At 40.6% G+C, this 23479-nt stretch overlaps 1 protein-coding gene across 1 annotated transcript; it reads left to right on the top strand.

Moving 5' to 3' along the window:
• The first annotated feature begins 298 nt into the window (after positions 1–298).
• LOC124258515 (monocarboxylate transporter 2-like) lies at positions 299–18952 on the top strand. Its single transcript, XM_046692590.1, has 7 exons — positions 299–428; positions 1268–1655; positions 12383–12705; positions 15384–15527; positions 16235–17146; positions 17842–17892; positions 18833–18952. Exons 1-7 carry the CDS (start codon positions 299–301, stop codon positions 18901–18903), a joined length of 2019 nt encoding a protein of 672 aa, XP_046548546.1. The 3' UTR covers positions 18904–18952.
• Positions 18953–23479: the final 4527 nt, after the last annotated feature.

Here is a 23479-nt window from a genome sequence, read left to right as displayed (position 1 = left end):
CGAGATCTAAAAGTCGTTACAACGAGATTTAAAAGTCGTTATTACGAGTGTTTGGACAGTTGTTATAACGAGATCTAAAACTCGTTATAACGAGTTTTAAAGTCGTTATTACGAGATTATTTTTCTATTTTTGGTTACGCAAATGTTCCTTCAGAAGCTTCGTACTCCAAAGCCGAAGAGCAGTGGTACGACTCAGTTTCTCTCAAAAGCGAGTTAAACGAATCTGACATTCACACAAATCCGAAATCGAGAGCACTAAACTCTAAATATACTGATTCCAACAGGCCCTGTTGCCGGTATGGTTCATCAGAAACTAGGCTCCAGAAAAACAGCTATGATATGCTGGGAGTTGATGCTGATTGGGATGACATCGGCATACTTCTGTCAAACAGTGTTGGGGTTATTAATCACATACGGATTGGTGACAGGTAGGAATATCTCCATTTACCGTTTTATCCACAAGAGTCACATCTTGGTAACGCAACCGTTTCCAGTCATATTAGTGCTTTGGGACGTATGCTTAGGAAATGGTCTTCCGCGTTCAGTTTTTCTTCGTGAGGTGACATGCTGTCAAATGTTATACTTGAAAGCTACATGGATGTAATTGATAATATCAATGTACTTAACTGCAATTAACTTAACTTAACTGGAAGCTGAAACTTGAAGCATCAATTCGTAATTTCAGACGTGAATTAAAACTTAGCAGCAGAAACTTTGTGGTTTTTAGAGTGTGAATAAATGTCTTTAGGGTTTTTTTTATTTTCATTTGTATCTTTACACGAACATCCACATGATGGACATGTTTGTGTTCAGGGTCATGCCAGATATGACCCCTTTTGGGTCCGACATAATACACCACTGTGACAATGATAATGGCTAAAATGTACACCGATTTTATGCTTTAATGCTGCGAATTAAGGGTGGGAAAAACATATCTCTGTCAGTTAAATGCCATTTATCTGAACTTCTTTTAGAAAAATCGCATATTACCTGCTTTCGCTCGTTAGGTATGTTTTGGAACAACTAGATAAATGGTTTGTTGCAGAGTGATTGAGTATGTTTTATGTCGCTTTTATCAATATTTCAGTAATTGTAAGGCGGTGGGACACCGGATATGGGCTGCACACATCACCCTCACGTGGGTAATCGAACCCGATTCTTCAGCTTGACGAGTGAATGCTTTAACCATTAGGCTACCCCACCGCCCCAGTGAGTGAGAGATACTCGCGAACTATGGCTTCTGAGTTGACTTTTGCTATTGTTACAGGATTGGCTTTAGGTCTTGCATCAAATGTAGCTGGAGTCGTCCCGGGATATTACTTTCTGAAAAGAAGACCTATTGCTTTTGGAGTGTCCATGGCCGGGAGTGGAGCTGGTCTCTTCACTGGGCCATTGGTACGGTACCTCCTCGACCAATACAACCTACATGGAACACTTCTCATCTTGGGCGGCATCGGCTTCAACATGTGCATCGCTGGTGCCTTGTTACGACCGGTAAGGAACCAAGAACAAACCAAATCCATTGTCAGAAAGACAGAAGAAGAAGGTTGCCCACAACCTCATCCAGAAGCGACCAGTCTCATGAGACAGCCAGAAGAGAACAACGCAATCATCAGATCTGTCCAATCACCAGATGATGGACCCCCCGGATCCAGGTTACACAGGATCCTGTTTATATGCCCGATTCAGGATCTTCATGCACCTAGATTTTGTACTGTACAATGTTAGTGTTTTTCTTTGGTGTTTCGGAGCATCGTCTTGCATAATTCACTTGCCAAACTACGCAGAATATAAAAGAAGTTCACCTATTGAGGCTGCCACTCTGCTTCCTGTTGGGTGCAGGTAGTATCTTCTCAAGAATAGTCGTGGGGTTAGTTTCATCTGACACAAACATTGACGATGTGTTGCTCCAGTTTGGAATAACTGGGATAACAGAAACATTAGCTCTTGTCTTCCCATTATTTCCCAACAGTTACAATGCTCAGCTTGTGTTCAGTTGTTTGTATGGGACATATTGCCATGGCGTATATTCGCTTCTTGGACCTATGACAATTAGGCTCCTTGGTTTACAAAATGCTTCTATTTCGTACGGAATCGTTAGTCTCTTCATTGGAGGTGGACATTTGCTGGGACCACCTACTGCAAGTACGTTTGCACCCTCTTGGTAGTCTCTCATTGTATTGAGTAAATCGAGCTATGTCACGAATGGGTTATTTTAAATACGTATCATGTTGACATCACTGTCGGGAGCACTGTTAGGTAAAGTTTAAGACTGATGTACTCTAATTATCCTCCGCGACGCGTTTTGCGGGGGTGGGGATGGGGGTGTTGTTGTTAATAAAATGCGCTCAGTCCGTGCGTATTCCTCTTTTCCGGAGCAGAACTTCAAAACCAATCTATTTCTTTACCAAACTTGGCACATAGATAGATCTGGTGTTGTACTGGTGCCTTTTGATAGTTTTGGATTTCTGAATAAAATATTTATTGCGTTTCCTTGGCAACAAGTTTGACTTTGACTGAAATTGCTGGTAGTGTCCTTTTCCGGAGCAGAACTTGAAAACCGTTCACTATTTCTTCACCAAACTTGGCAAATAGATTGGTCATGTGGTGTACTGGTGCCTTTTGATAGTGTTGGAATTCTGAATTTAACAGTTCTTTTCCGGAGCAGAACTTGGAAACCGTTCAATATTTCTTCACCAAACTTGGCACATAGATTGGTCTTCTGGTGTACTGGTGCCTTTTGATAGTTTTGGAATTCTGAATACAATACTATTTTTTGAGTTTCCATGGCAACAAGTTCTACTTCGACTGAATTTGGTGGTTGTGCTCTTTTTCGGGGCAGAACTTAAAAACCATTCACTATTTCTTCACCCAATTCGGCACATAGATAGGTCTGGTGGTGCACTGGTGCCTTTTATATTTTTGGAATTCGGAATAAAGTATTTTTTTTGTGTTTCTGTGCTGCCAGGCTTCGATTGTATTTGGTGGTAGAGCTCCTTACTGTAGCAGAACTTGAAAACCTCTCAATACTCTCTTTCCACTTTGCCATATACACGGCAAAACATTTGATATAATTATAACTAGTAAACATATTCATGAAGAGTGTTTTGCCATTGGGGGAAAACCGCTACTCTTACAATATGATTTCTTACCCTACTCGTCATGGACAATTTGTTACATTAGTAGGTTTCTAAATGGTTTTCATGTGAACAATTGACTAGCCCTTGCATGTGTTTATGAAGTGTGCGACCAGTTGGGCAGGGTATGCACTCTTTCTCAAGCATCCGTTATCATCGCTGTTTGATAGTGTTTCATAAACGCATGGTTGTGATATAGTCGAAATCGTATGAAGACTCTGCTCTTTGCAGAGGGTTCTTGTGGATTTGGACAGGGGTTTACCGCTTTTTAATGACCCAACTACACCTTCCTGTCAAACAGATTTCCCTCAACTTTGAAAATATTTTATGTCCATTATTATTTCAGATGCATTTTTTACATGTTTTCAGGTTTCTTCTATAAAAGAAGTGGAATATATGAATGTACCTATATATTTTCAGGTAAGAACATGTAATGTTATTGACTGAGATTCTGGTCCACTGCTGACACGTGCATATGCGCAAGACATAAGGTGGCAGTTTCTCGTCCTAATAAACTACATATATATGCGTTTTTTGTTTCTGCGAACATGACATTGTGTTTCAATATTCCTAGTTCAGAATTTGTGAAAAAGGGTCCTTCCTGGCGAGTCTTAGCACATTACAAAAACAAGGCAACTTAAATTGCATTTCGTTATATGTTGTACTTTGACTCTTTGCTGCTTTCCTTGGAATATTTCGATTCTAGGCTGTTTGCGTATGGTGTTTGTATTATGTTTGCACCATCAATAATACTCTTTTTTTTCTTTCCAGGTTTATGTTCTGTCCTGTTTATGTTCAATATCAGTTGCATCCACAAGTGCATTTAGAAGTAGGCGGCTAGAATATTAAACCCAGATCTATCGCGGTTGACATGTTGGTTTGATTCAACGAAATCGTGCATTATGCGCGAACTGTATATTAATTAAATGATGTGTGGCTTATGAACATTTAGACACTTATATGTACACGGGTATGTACACCTAACAAAACAAATGTTGGCGCCCTACTTGCTACGTATTCTGATATAGGCCGTATAGGTGGAAGGGCGCTGAATACTTCGAATACGGTTTGAACACATGTATCATCTAATCAAAAATCAAAACAGGATGTATAATGTGAACATTTTTTAAAATGTATGTTCACCTGTATATTGTGTTTCAGGTATATGTTTCCTGTTGAGTTCTATATCAACAGCAGCAATAACGGTGTGTAGGAAGAGAAGAGAATTCTGAGAGAACCTTCAAAGTTACTGAAGATCAAGAAAAGTGTAAAACAATGCTCAGTTGTATAGAGGTAACGCTGGTCAGCCCTAGGTCTTCAATAACTGCCCGACTAAAGAGGGCAGTGGAAGAAAAACGTCGGTTTCTGGAAATTATATAGCTCCGAAAACAGCGTACCCCTATTACAGCTAAAATGAATGGAATTTGTGTTAATAAAGACAAAACAGTGTCATCAATTCAATTGTTAGTTATAACGATTTGTTTGCTTCAAATAACTCGCAACGGGCTGTTGACCCAACACTGTTGGTCATGGAACAAGATTTATGATCCCATTATGGAGCATAAGATAATTAGGTTGACAGACAATACCGCTGTGACGTCATTTGACAACAGAACAGATAATGGCCCGTCGTTAGCACTATTGTAACCCCTATACTTTAACATAGACTTATGACAGTGGAAGTCGTTCGCCTAGGTTACCCGCTACTCACTCGATCAGCCATACTCGCTGACTTTAATAATTGTGTGTCATTCCACCTGGAGAGAAGTTTGCTGTCTGTGGCTGTGATTATCTGTATTTTTTTTCTACTTGGCTTCTCTCTCGCGATAATTTACCATGGAACGCTGCAATTACGTTTTAGGTTTGACTTTATATGCATCAATGAGTAGATTTAATGATATATTATGAACTGAACATGTTCTGTTTGTATTGCACAGAGCAATATTCCAGCTTTATGACGGCGGTATGTAAACAATCAAGTCTGGGCCAGACAATACAGTGACTGACAGCATGAGCATCGATCTACACAATTGGGAAACGATAGCATGCATCAACCAAGTCAGGGAGCCTGACAACTTATCCCGTTATTCGCTTCTTACGACAACCTATCCCGTTATTCGCTTCGTACGACAACCTATCCCGTTATTCGCTTCTTACGACAACTTATCCCGTCATTCGCTTCTTACGACAACCTATCCCATTATTCGCTTCTTACGACAACCTATCCCGTTATTCGCTTCTTACGACAACCTATCCCGTTATTCGCTTCTTACGACAACCTATCCCGTTATTCGCTTCTTACGACAATCTATCCCGTTATTCGCTTCTTACGACAACTTATCCCGTTATTCGCTTCTTACGACAACCTATCCCGTTATTCGCCTCTTACGACAACCTATCCCGTTATTCGCTTCTTACGACAACTTATCCCGTTATTCGCTTCTTACGACAACCTATCCCGTTATTCGCCTCTTACGACAACCTATCCTGTTATTCGCTTCTTACGACAACCTATCCCGTTATTCGCCTCTTACGACAACCTATCCCGTTATTCGCTTCTTACGACAACTTATCCCGTTATTCGCTTCTTACGACAACCTATCCCGTTATTCGCCTCTTACGACAACCTATCCCGTTATTCGCTTCTTATGACAACCTATCCCGTTATTCGCTTCTTACGACAAACATGAGTTGCTGAAGTCCATTTCTAAATCAGGTCATAGCTGACATGTGTTCAAATTATTAAAATAAGAACCCATTCTCTATTTCCCAAGCAAAAGTAAAGTACGTCCCCACGGTCCCTAGTATGGTTATCTACCTTCAGTTGTTGGCAATCTATAGCCCGTGTTTTATATTGTATTGTCTGCTTTAATTATAATGTTTTAGTTTTCCATGCTAGTTTTATATCCATATATGTGATACTCGAGTTATTTTACAGTCCGTCGATGACTGGTTATTTACCTATTTGTATTTATTGTGTATGTCCAACATTTCTCGTCACTATATGGCTGAAATATTGCAGAGGTGACGTTAAATTTTAACTCACTCGCTCTATTTCCCAAGTCCACATCCTAAACTAGGAGCATACGCGAATGGTTTCTATACTGAAAGCCATTAAAAATGCAATTTGACTTTTCATACTTTCTTTACTCACACTAATTTAAACATATATAAACCTAACTTGCAGCTATGTTTTAAGTGAACATCTGTGAATAATTTCATCTGAAAATGTCCAGTCAACAACAACATCAGTGACGCAACAACGACATCACACAAAGGAGGGGTCACTTGCAGTCAATATCGTGTGTGTCCACCGTGCGCTGCAAGACATGCTCGCAGTCTTTGGGGCATTGAAAGACACACATTTCTCAGGAACAGCTAATGGATGGTCTGCAGCCTCTGATGGTCTGTGGTCTGATCATGACACCAACCCCTCCAAAACGATCATGTTCAAGGACACAGTTGGCGCAAGTCTTTCTCCTTTACGTCGATAAATCTGTTGACGTCCATCTGCAAAGGATCAGTTAAACCTGGATTCATCTGAAAAAATGACATCTGGCCATGTCCTGTTGCCAAGATTGGCCCCATTTGCTGCCCATCGCTGTCTGGCAAGTCTGTGGCGATGCAATAAGGTTGGACCACGGTACGGGTGACGACACCGGATGTTGAAGGCAGCAAGGGGTCCTTGCACCTTTTGGGTGCTGAAATGACGTTGACTTGTCCCAATTGTCCTCCTTGCCTAATCATCAGCTGTTTGGAACCGATTTCGCAAGTGTGAAACTCGGATATTGCGGTTTTGTCGAGCTGTTATCACAGGTGGTGCACCAGGTCGCGGACGATCAGCAACACTTCCGGTAGCCCGAAAACGTTGTCTGAGTCGACTTACAGTGGATGGATGCACATTAAAGTGCCTGGCAATCATCACATCTGAAGCACCTTGGCTGACAATAACGATAACCTGATTCCTTTCGTCTTGTGTCAAGTGTGGCATTTTCTCAAAGTGATTGAGTTCCACAATTCCTTGTGCTTTTACAGGGCCTGGGTGCAGGTAATGCATGTGCACAACGTGTTTCATGAATGTGGTTGTGTTTACGAGAAATGCCAAATGTTCAGTTTTAAGTATCAAAGTTCATGTGAGAGGAATGCTCAGTTTTAAGTATCAAAGTTCATGTGAGAGGAATGCTCCGGGACTCGAACTCGAAATGGACCAGAATAACAGCCTTTTATCCCTACATCCTCTGTATCGCAGGAAAAAATCTTCAATAGAACTTTTGTAGGTTTCAGGACAACAAATACCAATTGCGTGTTTAATGGCTTTCAGTATATATGAACTGCTACTTGTATTCTATTTATATATATGCACAGCTGTGAATATTGTGACATTTGTCATGGCAGGCTGTGTTGACGTTCAGCATAAAAAACTTATATAAATTAATAATGGAGGTTTGACTATTCATTGGACATTATATGTGAGGTACCCGTGAAGATACAGGTTAAAATGTGTCTTTAGCAGCCCATGCTTGTCGTGAAAGGCGACTCTAGCTATCGGGTGTTCAGGCTCGCTGACCTAGTTGACACATGGCTTTATATACCACCCAACTGTGTAGATCTATCCTCATGCTGTTGATCACTTGATTGTCTGGTCCAGACTCAATTATTTACAGACCGACGCCATATAACTGAAATATTGCTGAGTGCGGCGTTAAACATTAAACAATCAACAAATTGAGTTCTGAGCATATATTCAGTATAGAGACATATCCAGTATTTATGTAACTATTTTCACATGACACATAGGCAAAATAGTTGTATCTTACTGTCCAAGAACCGTCCTCATACACGTAGCCGTTGAGGACCATGTTTAGGCCATGGTTAGGGAACAGTATAAGTTTTCACGAAGTAATATTGAAGCATAATTTGTACGTATTTCCCTTTGTTCCTTTATATTAAGCCTCTTATCAAACTAAATCTCTTTGTCATCGTATCCTAACAGCGCTGATGTTGATGTTTATCTTAATCATTACAGACCACCATCACATAGCTGGAATATCGCTAAGTGCTGCGTTAAACAGCCAACAAAACAACATAAATTGTTTGAGCAGTTGTTGTTGGTAACATCAAGCTTTACGATGCATGCTAATTGTACATTTCTGTATATAAAGTAAAGTAAATACACGTCAAACACCATAGAATGTCCGAGAAAACAGATTCTGTTTTGCTTAAACGATCTAATGGCATTGTGAATAAAAAGAGCAGTTTCTATTATTCTCGCTGTCAACTTTCTGTCGTTTGGGTATTCATTGCTGTGTGTTGATTCCCACGTTGGAACGACAACGGCAACCCTGAAAATTAACTGGGTATATACAGATCATCATTTTTAAATGGGTAAGGAATGACAGAACATTAATGAACAATAAACAAATCATCATGGAATACGTTCTGATTTGTTTGGGTCTTGCATGTATTTAGGTTCAGCCAGCAAGCAAGACCTATGTTATATCACTGATTTAAATGGATGAGTGTAACGTCAAGATGAATGTGGATACTGACCACCCACATTTCCCATGCTGTAATGCACTATTCAAGGGTTCTGTGGTGGCCTACTGATTCTCCGGGACTCTACCCAATAGAAAACAATCTAGAGTGAGATGGTGGGACGCATACGACAGGATCAAAACCATCCGAGAACGCTTTTTTATTGCAGTCAGTGTATGGCAACATCCCCCAGGCTGGTTTGACCATCTTGTGCCTCAAATATTCCGCTGATGCCTCGCCCACATCGGCACAAACAGTGGTGACTCGCGTCACAGACATTATTCAATAGGTTGTAATGCATTTGTTACGATAAAACGATGATCACACGAATGACCCAACATGATGTTATTTTCAGTAACACTACAGTCACACCAGCTTGTATGAAGCACAGTTGCTTATTCCCGTTGATATACATAGCACGGGAGTATTTGTCTTTGTCCAGTTAGAAGTAATTGTACTCATCATGTTAAATACGACGCGTGATGGCCGAGGATGGAGACTCGAGTATAAAATCACCCAGAAGGGCCTGTAAAATATATCGTTAGCTAGCATAGCCAGTTACTAGTACACTGGCAGCTCACAGCGGTTGAAACATTGTTTCAGATAACACAAGGACAAGGCAGCTCACAGTGGTTGAAACATTGCTTCAGATAACACAAGGACAAGGCAGCTCACAGCGGTTGAAACATTGCTTCAGATAACACAAGGACAAGGCAGCTCACAGCGGTTGAAACATTGCTTCAGATAACACAAGGACAAGGCAGCTCACAGCGGTTGAAACATTGCTTCAGATAACACAAGGACAAGGCAGCTCACAGCGGTTGAAACATTGCTTCAGATAACACAAGGACAAGGCAGCTCACAGTGGTTGAAACATTGCTTCAGATAACACAAAGACAAGGCAGCTCACAGCGGTTGAAACATTGCTTCAGATAACACAAGGACAAGGCAGCTCACAGCGGTTGAAACATTGCTTCAGATAACACAAGGACAAGGCAGCTCACAGCGGTTGAAACATTGCTTCAGATAACACAAGGACAAGGCAGCTCACAGCGGTTGAAACATTGCTTCAGATAACACAAGGACAAGGCAACTCACAACGGTTGAAACATTGCTTCAGATAACACAAGGACAAGGCAACTCACAGCGGTTGAAACATTGCTGCAGATAACACAAGGACAAGGCAGCTCATTCCGCACATAACTGAAACCAAGATCATTTAGAGTTTGTAATAGTTTCAGTCCAGAAATAAAATATTAAAAATGTAGGGGATATTCCATTTTGAAATATTATTTGGGAACCAAGTCGAATGAGAGTATATGGATAGAAAATATTACTTGTTCCATTCACAACGTGTTATGAATTTCAGGCGGCTGTTTGTCATGATGTGCACGTGTGTGATGGTCGAGGTAAAATTTGACATTTTAAAGTGAAACGTGACAAGAGTGTTGGAGTACATTCTGGGTGATAAAAACAGACTGAAAGTTGTTCCCATGTTGTTTTGATTTCAATTAAACGGTTTTAGAGAAAGCGTCACGTCAGACACGGCTACGTGAATTTGACATGCTGGGAGTTGGAACGAGACAGAGCAAGGGTGCGAGCAGCCCGTTACGTCAGTACTTAACAGGTTACGATCAACAGACAAATAATGACGACAGACGTCGATCTGGTTGACAAAGACGAAAATTGACGCTAACGAATATTTCATTATAACAACTGTTATGGGTGTGAGAGTGGACAGATTATTTGAAATTTGCTACACAAATGAGACCCACATACACTCGACATGTTATCCGCTGAGTGCGGCGTAAAACTAAACTCACTGACTCACTCACTCCCGCGATTGACGGACCGTCACATTACTACAAGAAGTCAAGACGTCGTTACTGTCAAGACCGGCAACGCTGGGTCAACCGTCGTTGGGTAAAAGATATGTTTGCAGATGAATCAATGTTCACTTTGGACCTCCTTGACAGGCGCAACGGAATGTGGCGTGGACGGAATGAGCGTTTTCATGCTGCTGACAGAACGAGTGTTGTGGTGGTGGCTCAGTAATGGTGTGGGATGGGATCACCGTGAATGCCAGAACACCTTTACACGCTATTCACGGACGTGTCAATGGGCAGTAATACCGTGACAACATGGCGGAGGACAGGTGATGCCATTTGCGCGCTGATATGGATGTCGTTTTGTGTTTCAGGATGACAACGCAAGAGCACCCAGGGCAGCTATTGTTACTTAGTACCTCCACCAGGAGAACACAACCACCTCACAATGGCCAGCACTCAGCCTTTGAAAATGTCTGGAATTTCCTTGTACGGCGCGTAGGTCACTGTGAACAATCAATTGAGAGCAGATGAAGTCTCGCATTATGCATCATACAACACAGTAGCAATGAAACATACAGATAAGAATCATGTTATGCCAATCTCATACTTGACAAACACATCACTGTTTATTGAAAACTTGTTTAAAAGTTACTAATGAGCACTAACCAAGTATCAAAGTGTATGTTGTTTAGCGCCGTTATGGCAATATTTATACAATATCATGGAGTGTAACACCAGAAAGAGGCATCAAACCCGATCTTTTGGCATGGCAAGCAAACGCTTTAGCCACACAGCTACCAAAACGCCCTGAGTAGCATTGAATGTTATACATCTCATACCTGTTCCCATAGGTTTATGCGATAAACGATGCTAGTTACAGTGTCAATTGCTAGTTTTTCTGTCTGTCTTCGATATGGTTTTGCCCAGTGGATATTTCAACACATGTATACACTGTCTGCCTATGCGAAGTTGTTGCTGTTGCTTTTTGTTGTTTAACGCTGCTCTCAGAGAAATTCCAGCTATACGACGGTGGTCTGTAAATAATCGAGTATGAACCAGACAATCCAGTGATCAACAGCATGAACATCGGTCTGCACAATTGGGATACGATAATATATGTATGCGAGCCTGACCACACTGACCGCATTTAACCTGAGTCTTCACGTGTCACTATACGAAGTACACAACCAGTTTGTGATGAGAGATTTCAGAATGGCAGAACTATTTATCGCGACTTCTTGAGCGAACTGGGGTGGGGTAGTCTGGTGGTTAAAGTGTTCGCTCGTCACGCGGAAGACTCGGGTTCGATTCCCCACATGGGATCAATGTGATAAGCCCTTTTCTGGTGTTCCGTGCCGTGATGTTTCTGGACTATTGCTAAAAGCGGCGTAAAACTAAACTCACTCACCCCTGAGTGAACTGCAGATTTGAAGCGTTAATGACTGTGGTTGTCTGGAGACGTCACAATCAAAAACACATGCAGCTGGATCACATCACAAAAGTGTGGAGTCCATGAACCTTAACGTCATTGAATTTGACAACAATAAGAATTCAACAGATTATCTGCATTCACAATAGACAGCAGAACGCCATAGACGTAAACATGTATTCACTGCTACAGGTTGCATGACTAATGTAAAACATGTCATCGCGTGCCCTATATTGCTATTCATACAAATTGAAAACTGGTTCTTTCCGTTTCATTCAAGGTCATACAAGGTCATAAATAAATAGTCGTATGCTGCGTAAGAGTACTTAGAAAAAGGTGAAATACAGTGCAGCATTCTGATGATGATTGGGCATTCTGAGGATAAATCGTTGGCAGTGTTCATCCAACCGCAGACACAAATGAATACATGTTACATTCATGTGTTGTATAAACTGTATGCTAGTCACGATCCTCTCTGAAACCTGTACTTATCCTCAAGTTACTGAGTGCACATCGCGGAACATACATTTCATTTGTGTCAATATTATTCAAGGTGTTCACTGCCTTGTGTGCCCAATAAAGATGGCGACAAGAGACGTTGATCGGGGGTACGCCTGGGTAGCGCTGGGGGCAGCCCTGAGTATTCAGCTCGTGCATGGAATCATCATTTACTCAGCGGGAATATTTAACATTGCTTTGATGGAGGAAGTGGAGAGTGACATCACTAAGGTGTCATGGATCGGGTCTACCCTCATCGGGGCATATACATTACTAGGTAGGTAAGTTCATATTTTGAGTGAGTGAGTTTGGTTTTACGCCGCCTGTAGCAATGTTCCAGGAGAAATGGGCTTCCCACATTGTTCTCATGTGGGGAATCGAACCCAGATACTCAGCCTGACGACCGAACGCCTTTACCACTAGGCTACCCCACAGCTTCTTCAATATTTTGATGCGAGTGCAGCAGAGGGCGAGTGATTGTTCTTAAAAGTTTACGTCATACCAGGAATATTTCAGTCATGAAGTGACGAGATGATTTATGTTAAATATGTGAAATATCTGTCATACCGGACAGTTATATATTATAAAGATGTCACGTTGTAAGATTAAAAACTAACTATTTCAAATATGAAGATATTCTGTTTTAACACATAGATACCATTAAAATAGGGGCAATAAGACCATTAGCAACCACAGCTGGACCACCGTACTGGGGATCCTTGGGACTCACAGGGAGTGCAGTAGAACAATAGACACATTCTCAGTTCAAATGTCCTGTAACCCTTGTAGGTAATGTATCGCGAATCACATTGTACCACGTGTCTCTCCGTGACTTTGCATATGTTACAGTAAAGTGTAAAATACGCTATGGCATTTAGAAAGGGGTCAGATGTAACGTCTGTAATATTTGGGACAACACTTTCTCATTTAGATACAGATTGTTGTATCATTTTGGGTGAACCACCTAATTGCCAGCACACATATTCAGCGATATAATCCCCTCATCCATCACAGCATAACACAAAGGAAAGCTGTCTAATATCATCTCATATGTGATTATATCATGTTGATAACGGATTATAAACATGGTATATATACGTAAAGGTTATGGTAATTACCATCACTCAGTGCCTGAAAAGAAAGGGTTAAAAAAAAGACATACCTCAATGTATAATTCTAAGGGTAGTTTTGATTTTAATCATAAAGTTGTGTTAAGGTCCGTTTTGAACTTCCTCATTTTCCGCCTATCTGTCCTATAAACGGACATCAAGGATTCGGTGACCTTTTGTATGTAAAAATGTGGTGGCTGATTTTGGTCATTGCTATATTCCCTGAAATACCAGGCAATATGGCGACAGTACGATGTGACATTGACATAGCCAGAAACGAGCAAGCCACAATCCGCATAGACGCAGCGATATCACGACCAACTATGTATACTATCCCAAAAAAGACACGCATAGGCGATTTGTATTTTTAAAAAACTATTAATTCCTTATTGTGTTCAAACAATCATCAAAATATGTAACGATAGTGTTGAGAACATGGTTTTACACATTTGCACAAGTAAAAAATCGACTTTACCTGAAAATGTCGAGTTTGATAAGATTTCTTATTAGGATTAAAATAGGCACCTTCCTGTTGAAATTGTGCATGAAAGAGCATGCACTGTCTGACTACAAAATCCAGATTACTTTCGGAAATTGGCATTCGTTTTGAAGGAGTTTCAAGGTCAAATCACTACGCCACGTCTTGACGCTGCGACACGGAACATCGCCATTGAACGAATGCACGCTGGAGATTACCAATCTTCTGTTGCCAGGCGTCTGAATGTTCGTCTGAGCGTGATATCACGGCTTGCAGCTCGTACAACCAAACAGGTACAACAAATGACCGTCCCCGATCGATACATCCGGGTACTACATTTGCATGATCGTACTGCCACGGGTGAGAGCACAGCAGCCAGGGTGCCTGGACTTCGGAGGATATCCGGTCAAACTGTAAGAGATTGGTCTGAGAGCCAGGAGACCCGACGTCGGGAACGTGCTACGTCGTCACCATCGCGCTCAGCGTCTCCATTATCTGACAGTATCCTCTTGGTTGTATAGACATTTCCTTCTTCTAAACTGGTGTAAAAATTCATGTACTAAAGTCTATTTGTGGACGAGTTATACATGTTTGAAAATACAACATTTTCGCAACAGATTTCTGGCCTATGCGTTTCTTTTTTGAGATAGTATATATGCGTGTGTGTTACTATTTTCTTAAATGATTTCCTCTCTCTGTCTTTCTCTCAATCTTCCTCTCTTTCTCCCTCACTCTCTCTCTCTCTTTCTCATTCTCCCTCTCCCTTCCTTTCCATGGTCCCTAGTATGGTGATCTACCTTCAGTTTGTTGGCGATCTATAGCATGTTTTTATCCTGTACTGTCCAAATAGTGCTATTAGTTTTAACCTTCCACACTAGTTTTAAATCTATTTGTTATATTCCAGTTGTTTTACTGTCCTTCGTTGACAGTATTTACACTATACATACATTCCATTTCAATGTAAAATGTGCTCGTCGCGATATGGCTGAAATATTGCCGATGTGACGTTAAATATGAACTCACTCACTCACTCTGTCCCTTTCGCTCTCTCTCTCTCTCACTCTCTTTCTCACTCCTCTCTGCCTCTTTCGCTCTCTTGCTCACTCACTCTCTCCCTCTCTGTCTGTCTGTCTGTCTGTCTGTCTGTCTGTCTGTCTGTCTGTCTGTCTGTCTGTCTGTCTGTCTGTCTGTCTGTCTGTCTGTCTCTCTCTCTCTCTCTCTCTCTCTCTCTCTCTCTCTCTCTCTCTCTCTCTCTCTCTCTCTCTCTCTCTCTCTCTCTCTCTCTCTCTCTCTCTCTCTCTGCTTCTCTCTCTCTCTCTCTCTCTCTCTCTCTCTCTCTCTCTCTCATGCTTATGATATTTTCCACAGGACCAGTAGCTGGCATGATACAACATAGGTTTGGGTCTAAACTAACAGCTCTTGCTGGAGGATTACTGACTTTGTGTGGGATGGGACTGGCGTTCTTTTGTCGCACAATCACCGGATTGATTTTCACATTTGGATTCATAACAGGTACAGTTTCATGGCATGGATTTAATCCTCTTAGAATGTGCACAGCATACAACAACTCGAACGTCCTATTTACTGTGAATATTAATTCAGAATTCAATATATAAACTTGTGCTTGAATCGGTGAATGCAACTGGTTTTTGGATCAACAAATATCTGTTTTTCATCTCAGAATCTGTCATCTTTTGCAGCAAATGACACAGTGAGAAGGAATAACATACAATTACCTTCGGTGGGAGTTTGGTGATAATTGGAAATACAGACGGCAAAGCCCTTACCGTATTTAATTAAACCGACCCTTTCCACCTCCACAAGACATATCCACTAACAGTAGAGTCGATTGTACGATAGCGCCTGTATTATGAGCATGTGTTTCTGAACCACAATCATTATCACTGGAGTTTATTTCGTTCGCCTGAAGATCCGAGTGGAATTTATCTTCATCACCCTATGCTTGTCGTAAGAGGCAACTAATGGGATCGGATGGCCAAGCTCATGATCTTGTCATCGGATTGTCTTGTCCAAACTCCATTATTTACAGAATATAGCTAGAATATTGCTGAATGCGCCGTTAAACAACAAACAAACAGAACATATTTCGTATTCCATACGTCAGCTAATCTTGTAAACTTTGGTAACTACAGCGCCGATAACAGTGTATATATTATAGTCTATTGTAACCTACCATTCGAATTATTACTTTTGTTTAGGTTTTGGATTATGCCTTGGAGCTAACGTGGTGGGTGTGGTACCCGGACAATACTTTGAGAGGAAGAGGCCAGCTGCCTATGGAGTGTGTATTGCAGGAGGCGCTTTGGGTCTCTTTGCATCTGGTCCTATAGCAAGATATCTCCTGGATGAATATAACCTTCGTGGAGCGTTGCTAATTATGGCTGGACTGTCATTCCATACATGCATCGCTGCATCGTTATTTAGAAAACCTACGATATCCGCCAACAGAGAAATTACAATGATAAAGAATGATGACCAAGGCAATGATTTGGAACATGGACCAAAGAATGATTCAGTTGAAACTGACCCATTTCGTCAACCGGATGAACTTACCTCTGAAACTCCTTGTCTTTCTGGAAACCAGACGGAAGAACACGGAGATAATGTCCAAACGACAAGCGACGATCATTCGATATTTTATAAGACTTTCAAACTTATAACTCACAAATCGTTTTTTGTGTACAACTGCAGCATCGTGCTATGGTCATTAGGAGAAGTTGCTGCAGTGTTCCATTTGCCAAATTATGCCGAACAAAAAGGGAGCTCCCCCAAACAGGCTGCAAGCCTCTTAAGTGTTATGGGTGCTGGAGATTTCTTTTCAAGGATAGTCATTGGTTTTTTAGCTTCCGATCCTAATGTTGAAATCACCGTAATTCAGATCGGCCTTGTAGGTGTCGCTGGACTAATCACACTTTTGTTCCCACTCGTGTCCCATTCATACCGGTGGCAAATAGCATTCAGTTTCTTCTATGGACTATACAATCATGTGACAAATGTATTAATGGGTCCCCTCGTAATTGAACTGACAGGACTGTCAAATGTTGCTCTTGGGTTTGGAATAGTGTATTTCTTCTGTGGAATCGGATACCTCACTGGCCCAGTCATCGCAAGTGAGTTTTAAACAGACAATGCTGTTGAGTGAGTGAGTAAGTGAGTACTACCTGCTAGCTGCATATGGCTGGTAGGCTTCTTTAACAGTGAGTGTGTGATCATGGTTTTAATGGTACGCCAAAAATTTATAACGATGGGGGACACCAGAAATGGGCTTCACACATTGAGCCATGTTGGAAATCAAACTCGGGTCTTTGGCGTGAACAATGCAGCTGAGATGGCCAGATGTTTATTTAACATATAGATTTACACTAGGGAGATAATTCAGTGGCTGTACTACTTCAACAATAGCCCATCAGAAACTAGCCAAAAACCATGAGATACCATACCAACTTCAACATCACAATGAATGTGACGTCTCGAGACAAATACCAACAAGGTCATCAATCAAACAATGATCTAAGAATCTACACCGAAAGGTCGCAATCTCTGAAATAAATAATTTGTATAGTCATTTAAATATCTCTTTTGGTCATCATACGTCTAAACGTGATTTCACGAAAATTTATTTTCCAAAAGATATCCTGCTATATAACTGGAACAATATTTAGTTTGTATCATCTTATCATGTCCATGGTACAAAATGTCGATTATAGTACGTAATTGTCACGGAATTTATACATTATTGGCAGATATGTTTGTCCATGTAAGTATTTGTTTCTATTCCTCGTATTAATTAGCCCTGGTTTTTCAGGTTATATCTACCAGCGAACCGGAGTCTACGATTATACGTATGTGTTTGCAGGTGAGAAATACATCTGGAGGGTTCTGAATTGGCCCCTTCCCATACTTACTATATCTACATAACATCTCTAGATATAATTTGCTAAGATGAAGTGTAATATTGTTTAGTATCGCTTTTAGTATTGTTGATGACATGCTTGATATTACATGTATGACATGCCCAGCCAACATATTCCCAGTAAGCTGTTTGTTATGTCCAGTTAAAGGAGAGTGAGAGGCAGGGTTACAACTTGTCAAACATCGACGAACGTAAGGATGTCTCGATGCAAAGGTTTAGTTCCTGCGTACTCATATTTAAACATGATATTTGGTTTCATCGAGCTTCGGATAACTCGAAGTATATACGTTAGTTCCATTAAATTAACTGTGTCACAGCGGTATTTGACCGTACCGTCTTTCCACACTTGTGGGGTATACGCAACCAGCATTCCAAGCAGACTCGACCACTGTGGTCCGAAATATTAACGACTCCCCGATATAGCTAACTGGGCCGAAGGAAAAAGGCTATTGCATCCTTTGTGTATAATATATCGGACGTTTTAACTAGTTTTTGTATGTAAAGGGCAAACTATTTTTTGTCGAATTGAGCAGGTTCTTATTTATGTACTTGTGTTATATTTTACAAAATTGTGATATGCTTAATCGATTTTTATGATGTTGTATCTCATTTAAACCTGTCCGTTCAAGTTCGAATTTGTTATTTCCTCAATTTGAGTGAGTGAGTTGAGTTTAAAGCCGTAATATGACAGCGTGCGTAAGGAGAGTCCAACTTAATGCCGGTGTCAGACGTTTACAACCTTAAACTTATGGAGCCGTCAAACCAATAAACCGGGATTCGAACCGCAGGCACTCACCTAAACATAAATTTATACATGAATAGACGTCTTTGTACAATTTCACGAAAACTAGTTTCTTGAATTGTTTTCTTCTCCTTGTTGCAGGTACATGTTTGTTTCTTGGCTCGATATCGACTGCCGGGATCAGTGTATTTAAAACACGAGTAGACGATTGAAAAGAGTTTGAGGTGAAAACATACCTTGAATAAACTTGATTACAACAAAGACGTTTGTTTTGATACCACTGCATTTCCACAGAACCTTTTTATTTCCAATTTTCATTCCATTTCTATAGATATATAGTTATAACAATAGAAATGCATCGGTTTTATTGATTAACACATTTGAAACAATTTTAAGGAACTCCCATTCTTCGGGTTTTACCCAAATATCTATTTTCTGTTAACTTTCACTCTCGATGTTCTGCAAAAATAACGTTTTCTGTTCCTCTTTGGGGGGAATTTGTTTGTTTATGTTATGACAGTGGTTGAATTTGATATCCTCTTCCTTACATAAATTATAGATACTTAAACATATCGTCTTTAATGCAAATGTATGTTTCTTTAATGAAACCTGCTGATATAAACAAGAGCCAGTTTAAGTGCAAATCCATATTGTGTATTGATGATTATTGATGAAATACATTGCTATAAACAAGAGCCAGTTTAAATGCAACTCCATATTGTGTATTGATAATTATTAATGAAACACAATTATATAAACAAGAGCCAATTTAAATGCAAATCCGTATTGTGTATTGATAATTATTAATGAAACACAATTATATAAACAAGAGCAAATTTAAATGCAAATCCATATTGTGTATTGATAAGTATTAATGAAACACACTGATATAAACAAGAGCCAGTTCTAGTGCAAATCCGTATTGTGTATTGATGATTATTAATGAAACACAATGATATAAACAAGAGCCAATTTAAATGCAAATCCATTTTGTGTATTGATAAAACCTCGTGATGTCGACATCACTTGTAAAATGTGTACACCAAAGACAAGGGCTGGGAGTTTGATTGACATAGCGGTAAAATTGATGCTTTATCGAAAGGCCTGAACATGCAACAAACGAGGCTGTTTCTCTGGTCCCTCTGTTTAGTTGTGGTAGGTAGATCAGTGGAAAGGAATATTGGATATTTGACCATCATTGAACCATATCAGATCATCGATATTCCTAATCCTTAAATTAAACGTCTTAGCAAATTCCTTTTAACTTTGATTTATTTTTGGAGTTTTAAATAATTTTTGCTGAACTTATGTTGGTTTACGTTAAAAATATATTGTATGTCTGTTTTTGTGACATATCATGTTAGGTGCGACGTCCTTCAGTATGCAGCTGCTACCCTTTGGAACACTTTGCCTCCTGGTCGAAAACTAGTACCAACTCTCCCTCTCTTCAAAAACACCCCTCTGTCAACGTTATTTTTAATAAATTCTTGTATTTTATCTTCAGCGCTTAGATTTTTGTCCTTGTGTGATGGAATTCGGCGCTATACAAATACTCTTATTAAATGTTAATTTACGTTTCATTCAATCAGGCATGTTGAGCACATGGTATGTTATAATATTATATTATACATTACTAATAATTCTAAAAATACTAATAATAACATTTGTAAAGATAACGAGTTTCATCAACAGTGTGTAATGTAGTGAATGTGTACTGCAGCTGGTGTCAACCTCGCAGCTCTAGGCACAGTAAAAATATAACAATTGTTGAATAACCTGAAGATATGATCCATGTCGACAAGCTGCACAATGGCGGTTGTTGTATGAGTATCGCGGATGGTTATATAACTCATGGTAGAGTGAGTGAGTGAGTTTAGTTTTACGCCGCTTTTTTAAACATTCCAGCAATATCACGGCGGGGGACACCAGAAATCGGCTTCACACATTGTACCCATGTGGGGAATCGAACCCGGGTCTTCAGCGTGAAGAGCGAACGCTTTAACCACTAGGCTACCTCACCGCCCCTTCATGGCAGACGGAAACGGAAAACACCAGATGCGTTTCACCCGAGCGAGTACTGATTTACACTATGTCGATTTCGAAGAATTATATCACTAGCTGCCAAGTACTCTATGATAAAGATATTTTTCAATGAAATATTTTTCTGATTGTATGCACCGACCTAATATTCATTTATTCATCTGTTAGTATCTGAACTCAGGTCACAATCCAATATTGCACACATGCTTACCATTAGAGTGGAGATTTGCTGAAGGCATTTAGTCTGTTTGCACAGCCTCATAGACAGCACAGCCACCCTGAAGTATGGCTGAATACCGCTGCTGATATCAAGTCAACACTGTACAACACGAGAAGGTGTTAGAGATTGTCCAGTTATGTGAACGTTGATACTTAGACAATGACCCATCAGAGGTCAAATGCAGGTTACTCACAGGTGTAAGTATAGGTCATTAATAGGTCACGCCCCCAAATGTTTTAATACATACACACTGTGAAAAATCAAGGTAAGCCCTCATAATTCCGCAATATAGTTTGCTGCATGACCATCATATGTTTCTGGTATGACCAACATACCCCGCTGGTGTGACGATTATATAGGTAGCTGGTATGACAATGAAAGGCTGATGCCATGATCGTGATAACTTGTTGGTATGATCAACATGGGTTGCTGACATGATCGTGATAACTTGTTGGTATGATCAACACGGGTTGCTGACATGATCGTGATAAGTTGCTGGTATGATCAACATGGGTTGCTGACATGATCGTGATAAGTTGCTGGTATGATCAACATGGGTTGCTTACATGATCGTGATAACTTGTTGATATGATCAACATGGGTTGCTGACATGATCGTGATAAGTTGCTGGTATGATCAACATGGGTTGCTGACATGATCGTGATACGTTGCTGGTATGATCAACATGGGTTGCTTACATGATCGTGATAACTTGTTGATATGATCAACATGGGTTGCTGACATGATCGTGATAAGTTGCTGGTATGATCAACATGGGTTGCTGACATGATCGTGATAAGTTGCTGGTATGATCAACATGGGTTGCTGACATGATCGCGATAAGTTGCTGGTATGACCAACATGGGTTGCTGACATGATCACGATAAGTTGCGACTACGACCAACATGGGTCGCTGACATGATCGTGATAACTTGTTGGTATGATCCACATGGCTTGCTGACATGATCGCGATGGGCAAGAGGTGTGACCAGCATACTTTTAGGTTGCTGGCATGCCCATCATAAGTTGCTGGTATGACCATCATAATTATCTGGTAGGAACCAGATGGTATAGGTCTCCAATTCACTACACTTCATTGTGATGATAGGATTCCCTGATAGAGCTGGTCGAGCTGATCCAATGCTCGTCGTCGAACATGTATTTGATGGACAGGTTAATGAGTTGAGTATGTTTCAGGCAGGAAGAGTTATTGCTTAAAGTAAGGTCTTTGTTATTCAACAATTACTGCGCGTGACTAATGTAAATAATACATCACCTGTTGTTTTGCTATGAAATGGTGCTGCGGGCGAACAGTATTGTTAAGGATTACGAACACGATTAATATAAATGAAATATTTTCTGTGAAAGCTGTTACATGTAGTTCGGATGCTAATCTGTGGGTTATGTTATATTCACGTACATTTGCATTTCCAATTTGTGCTACTGGTACAACGGTGAATATCTACCATGTCAAGTAAACTGAGAACCACTGCCCTCGTAAAAATATATTCTATATATACTTTGCTAAAAATAGTCCATGTACCATACGCATTTCTCCACCCATAATGCAGACTCGAAGCACCCAAACAATCTGATTATTATTACCCCGGATAACCCAAGCTGCCTGTTAGGCGCTAGAAGGTTATAAATCACATGACTTATTCCACCGGGTACCCATTTTCTGCTGGATGAACAGAAGCAATTTTTAACAAACTCACTTGGCTACGCTGAGACCACAAGCATCACATGTGCTTCGTTGTGGGGCAGGACTGAATACCTCGGAACTCTCAGGAGTCAAGCTGCTAAACACGGTCACTCATCCAAGAACTCTCCGCGTCCATCGTTGCTTAACATCACCTAATTTGTGACCTGAGCGCTATGCACAGGACCACACAGCACCACATACTCCAGACACATACTCCAGACATGTACCCCGACACATACTGCCGACATATACTCAAGACATGTACCCCGACACATACTCCCGACACATACTCAAGACATGTACCCCGACACATACTCCCGACACATACTCAAGACATGTACCCCGACACATACTCCCGACACATACTCAAGACATGTACCCCGACACATACTGCCGACATATACTCCCGACACATACTCAAGACATGTACCCCGACACATACTGCCGACATATACTCCCGACACATACTCAAGACATGTACCCCGACACATACTGCCGACATATACTCCCGACACATACTCAAGACGTGTACCCCGACACATACTCAAGACATGTACCCCGACACATACTCCCGATACATACTCAAGACATGTACCCCGACACATACTGCCGACATATACCTCCGACAAGCAAAGCCACGGATGTAACGAGATGGTGAGTTGTGATTTAGGAGTAATATGCTCCAAACGTGATGTTCCCCATATTACAGGTGTTGACAGCCATAGAGTTTCCTCATTCAAAGACCTTACGGTGTAGTTGTATTTTTATAAATAGATAGTGATAGATTGGCTTTTGTGGTCATAGTTGAATTGCAGGACATGTA

This window comes from Haliotis rubra, unplaced genomic scaffold, assembly GCF_003918875.1.
Source record: "Haliotis rubra isolate DU_JTF1 unplaced genomic scaffold, ASM391887v1 Scf1173, whole genome shotgun sequence".
In the NCBI taxonomy this organism is placed as follows: Eukaryota; Metazoa; Mollusca; class Gastropoda; order Lepetellida; family Haliotidae; genus Haliotis; species Haliotis rubra.
Note: the sequence above shows the minus strand (reverse complement) of the source record. Positions and strands in the feature narration are given on the sequence as shown.

Coding starts and splice junctions, on each gene's coding strand:
- LOC124258515 (XM_046692590.1), top strand. CDS start 299: ATGGTTCATCAGAAACTAGGCTCCAGAAAAACAGCTATGATATGCTGG. Junction 15,528..16,234: donor CACATTTGGATTCATAACAG/GTACAGTTTCAT, acceptor ACTTTTGTTTAG/GTTTTGGATTATGCCTTGGA. Junction 17,893..18,832: donor TTATACGTATGTGTTTGCAG/GTGAGAAATACA, acceptor TCCTTGTTGCAG/GTACATGTTTGTTTCTTGGC.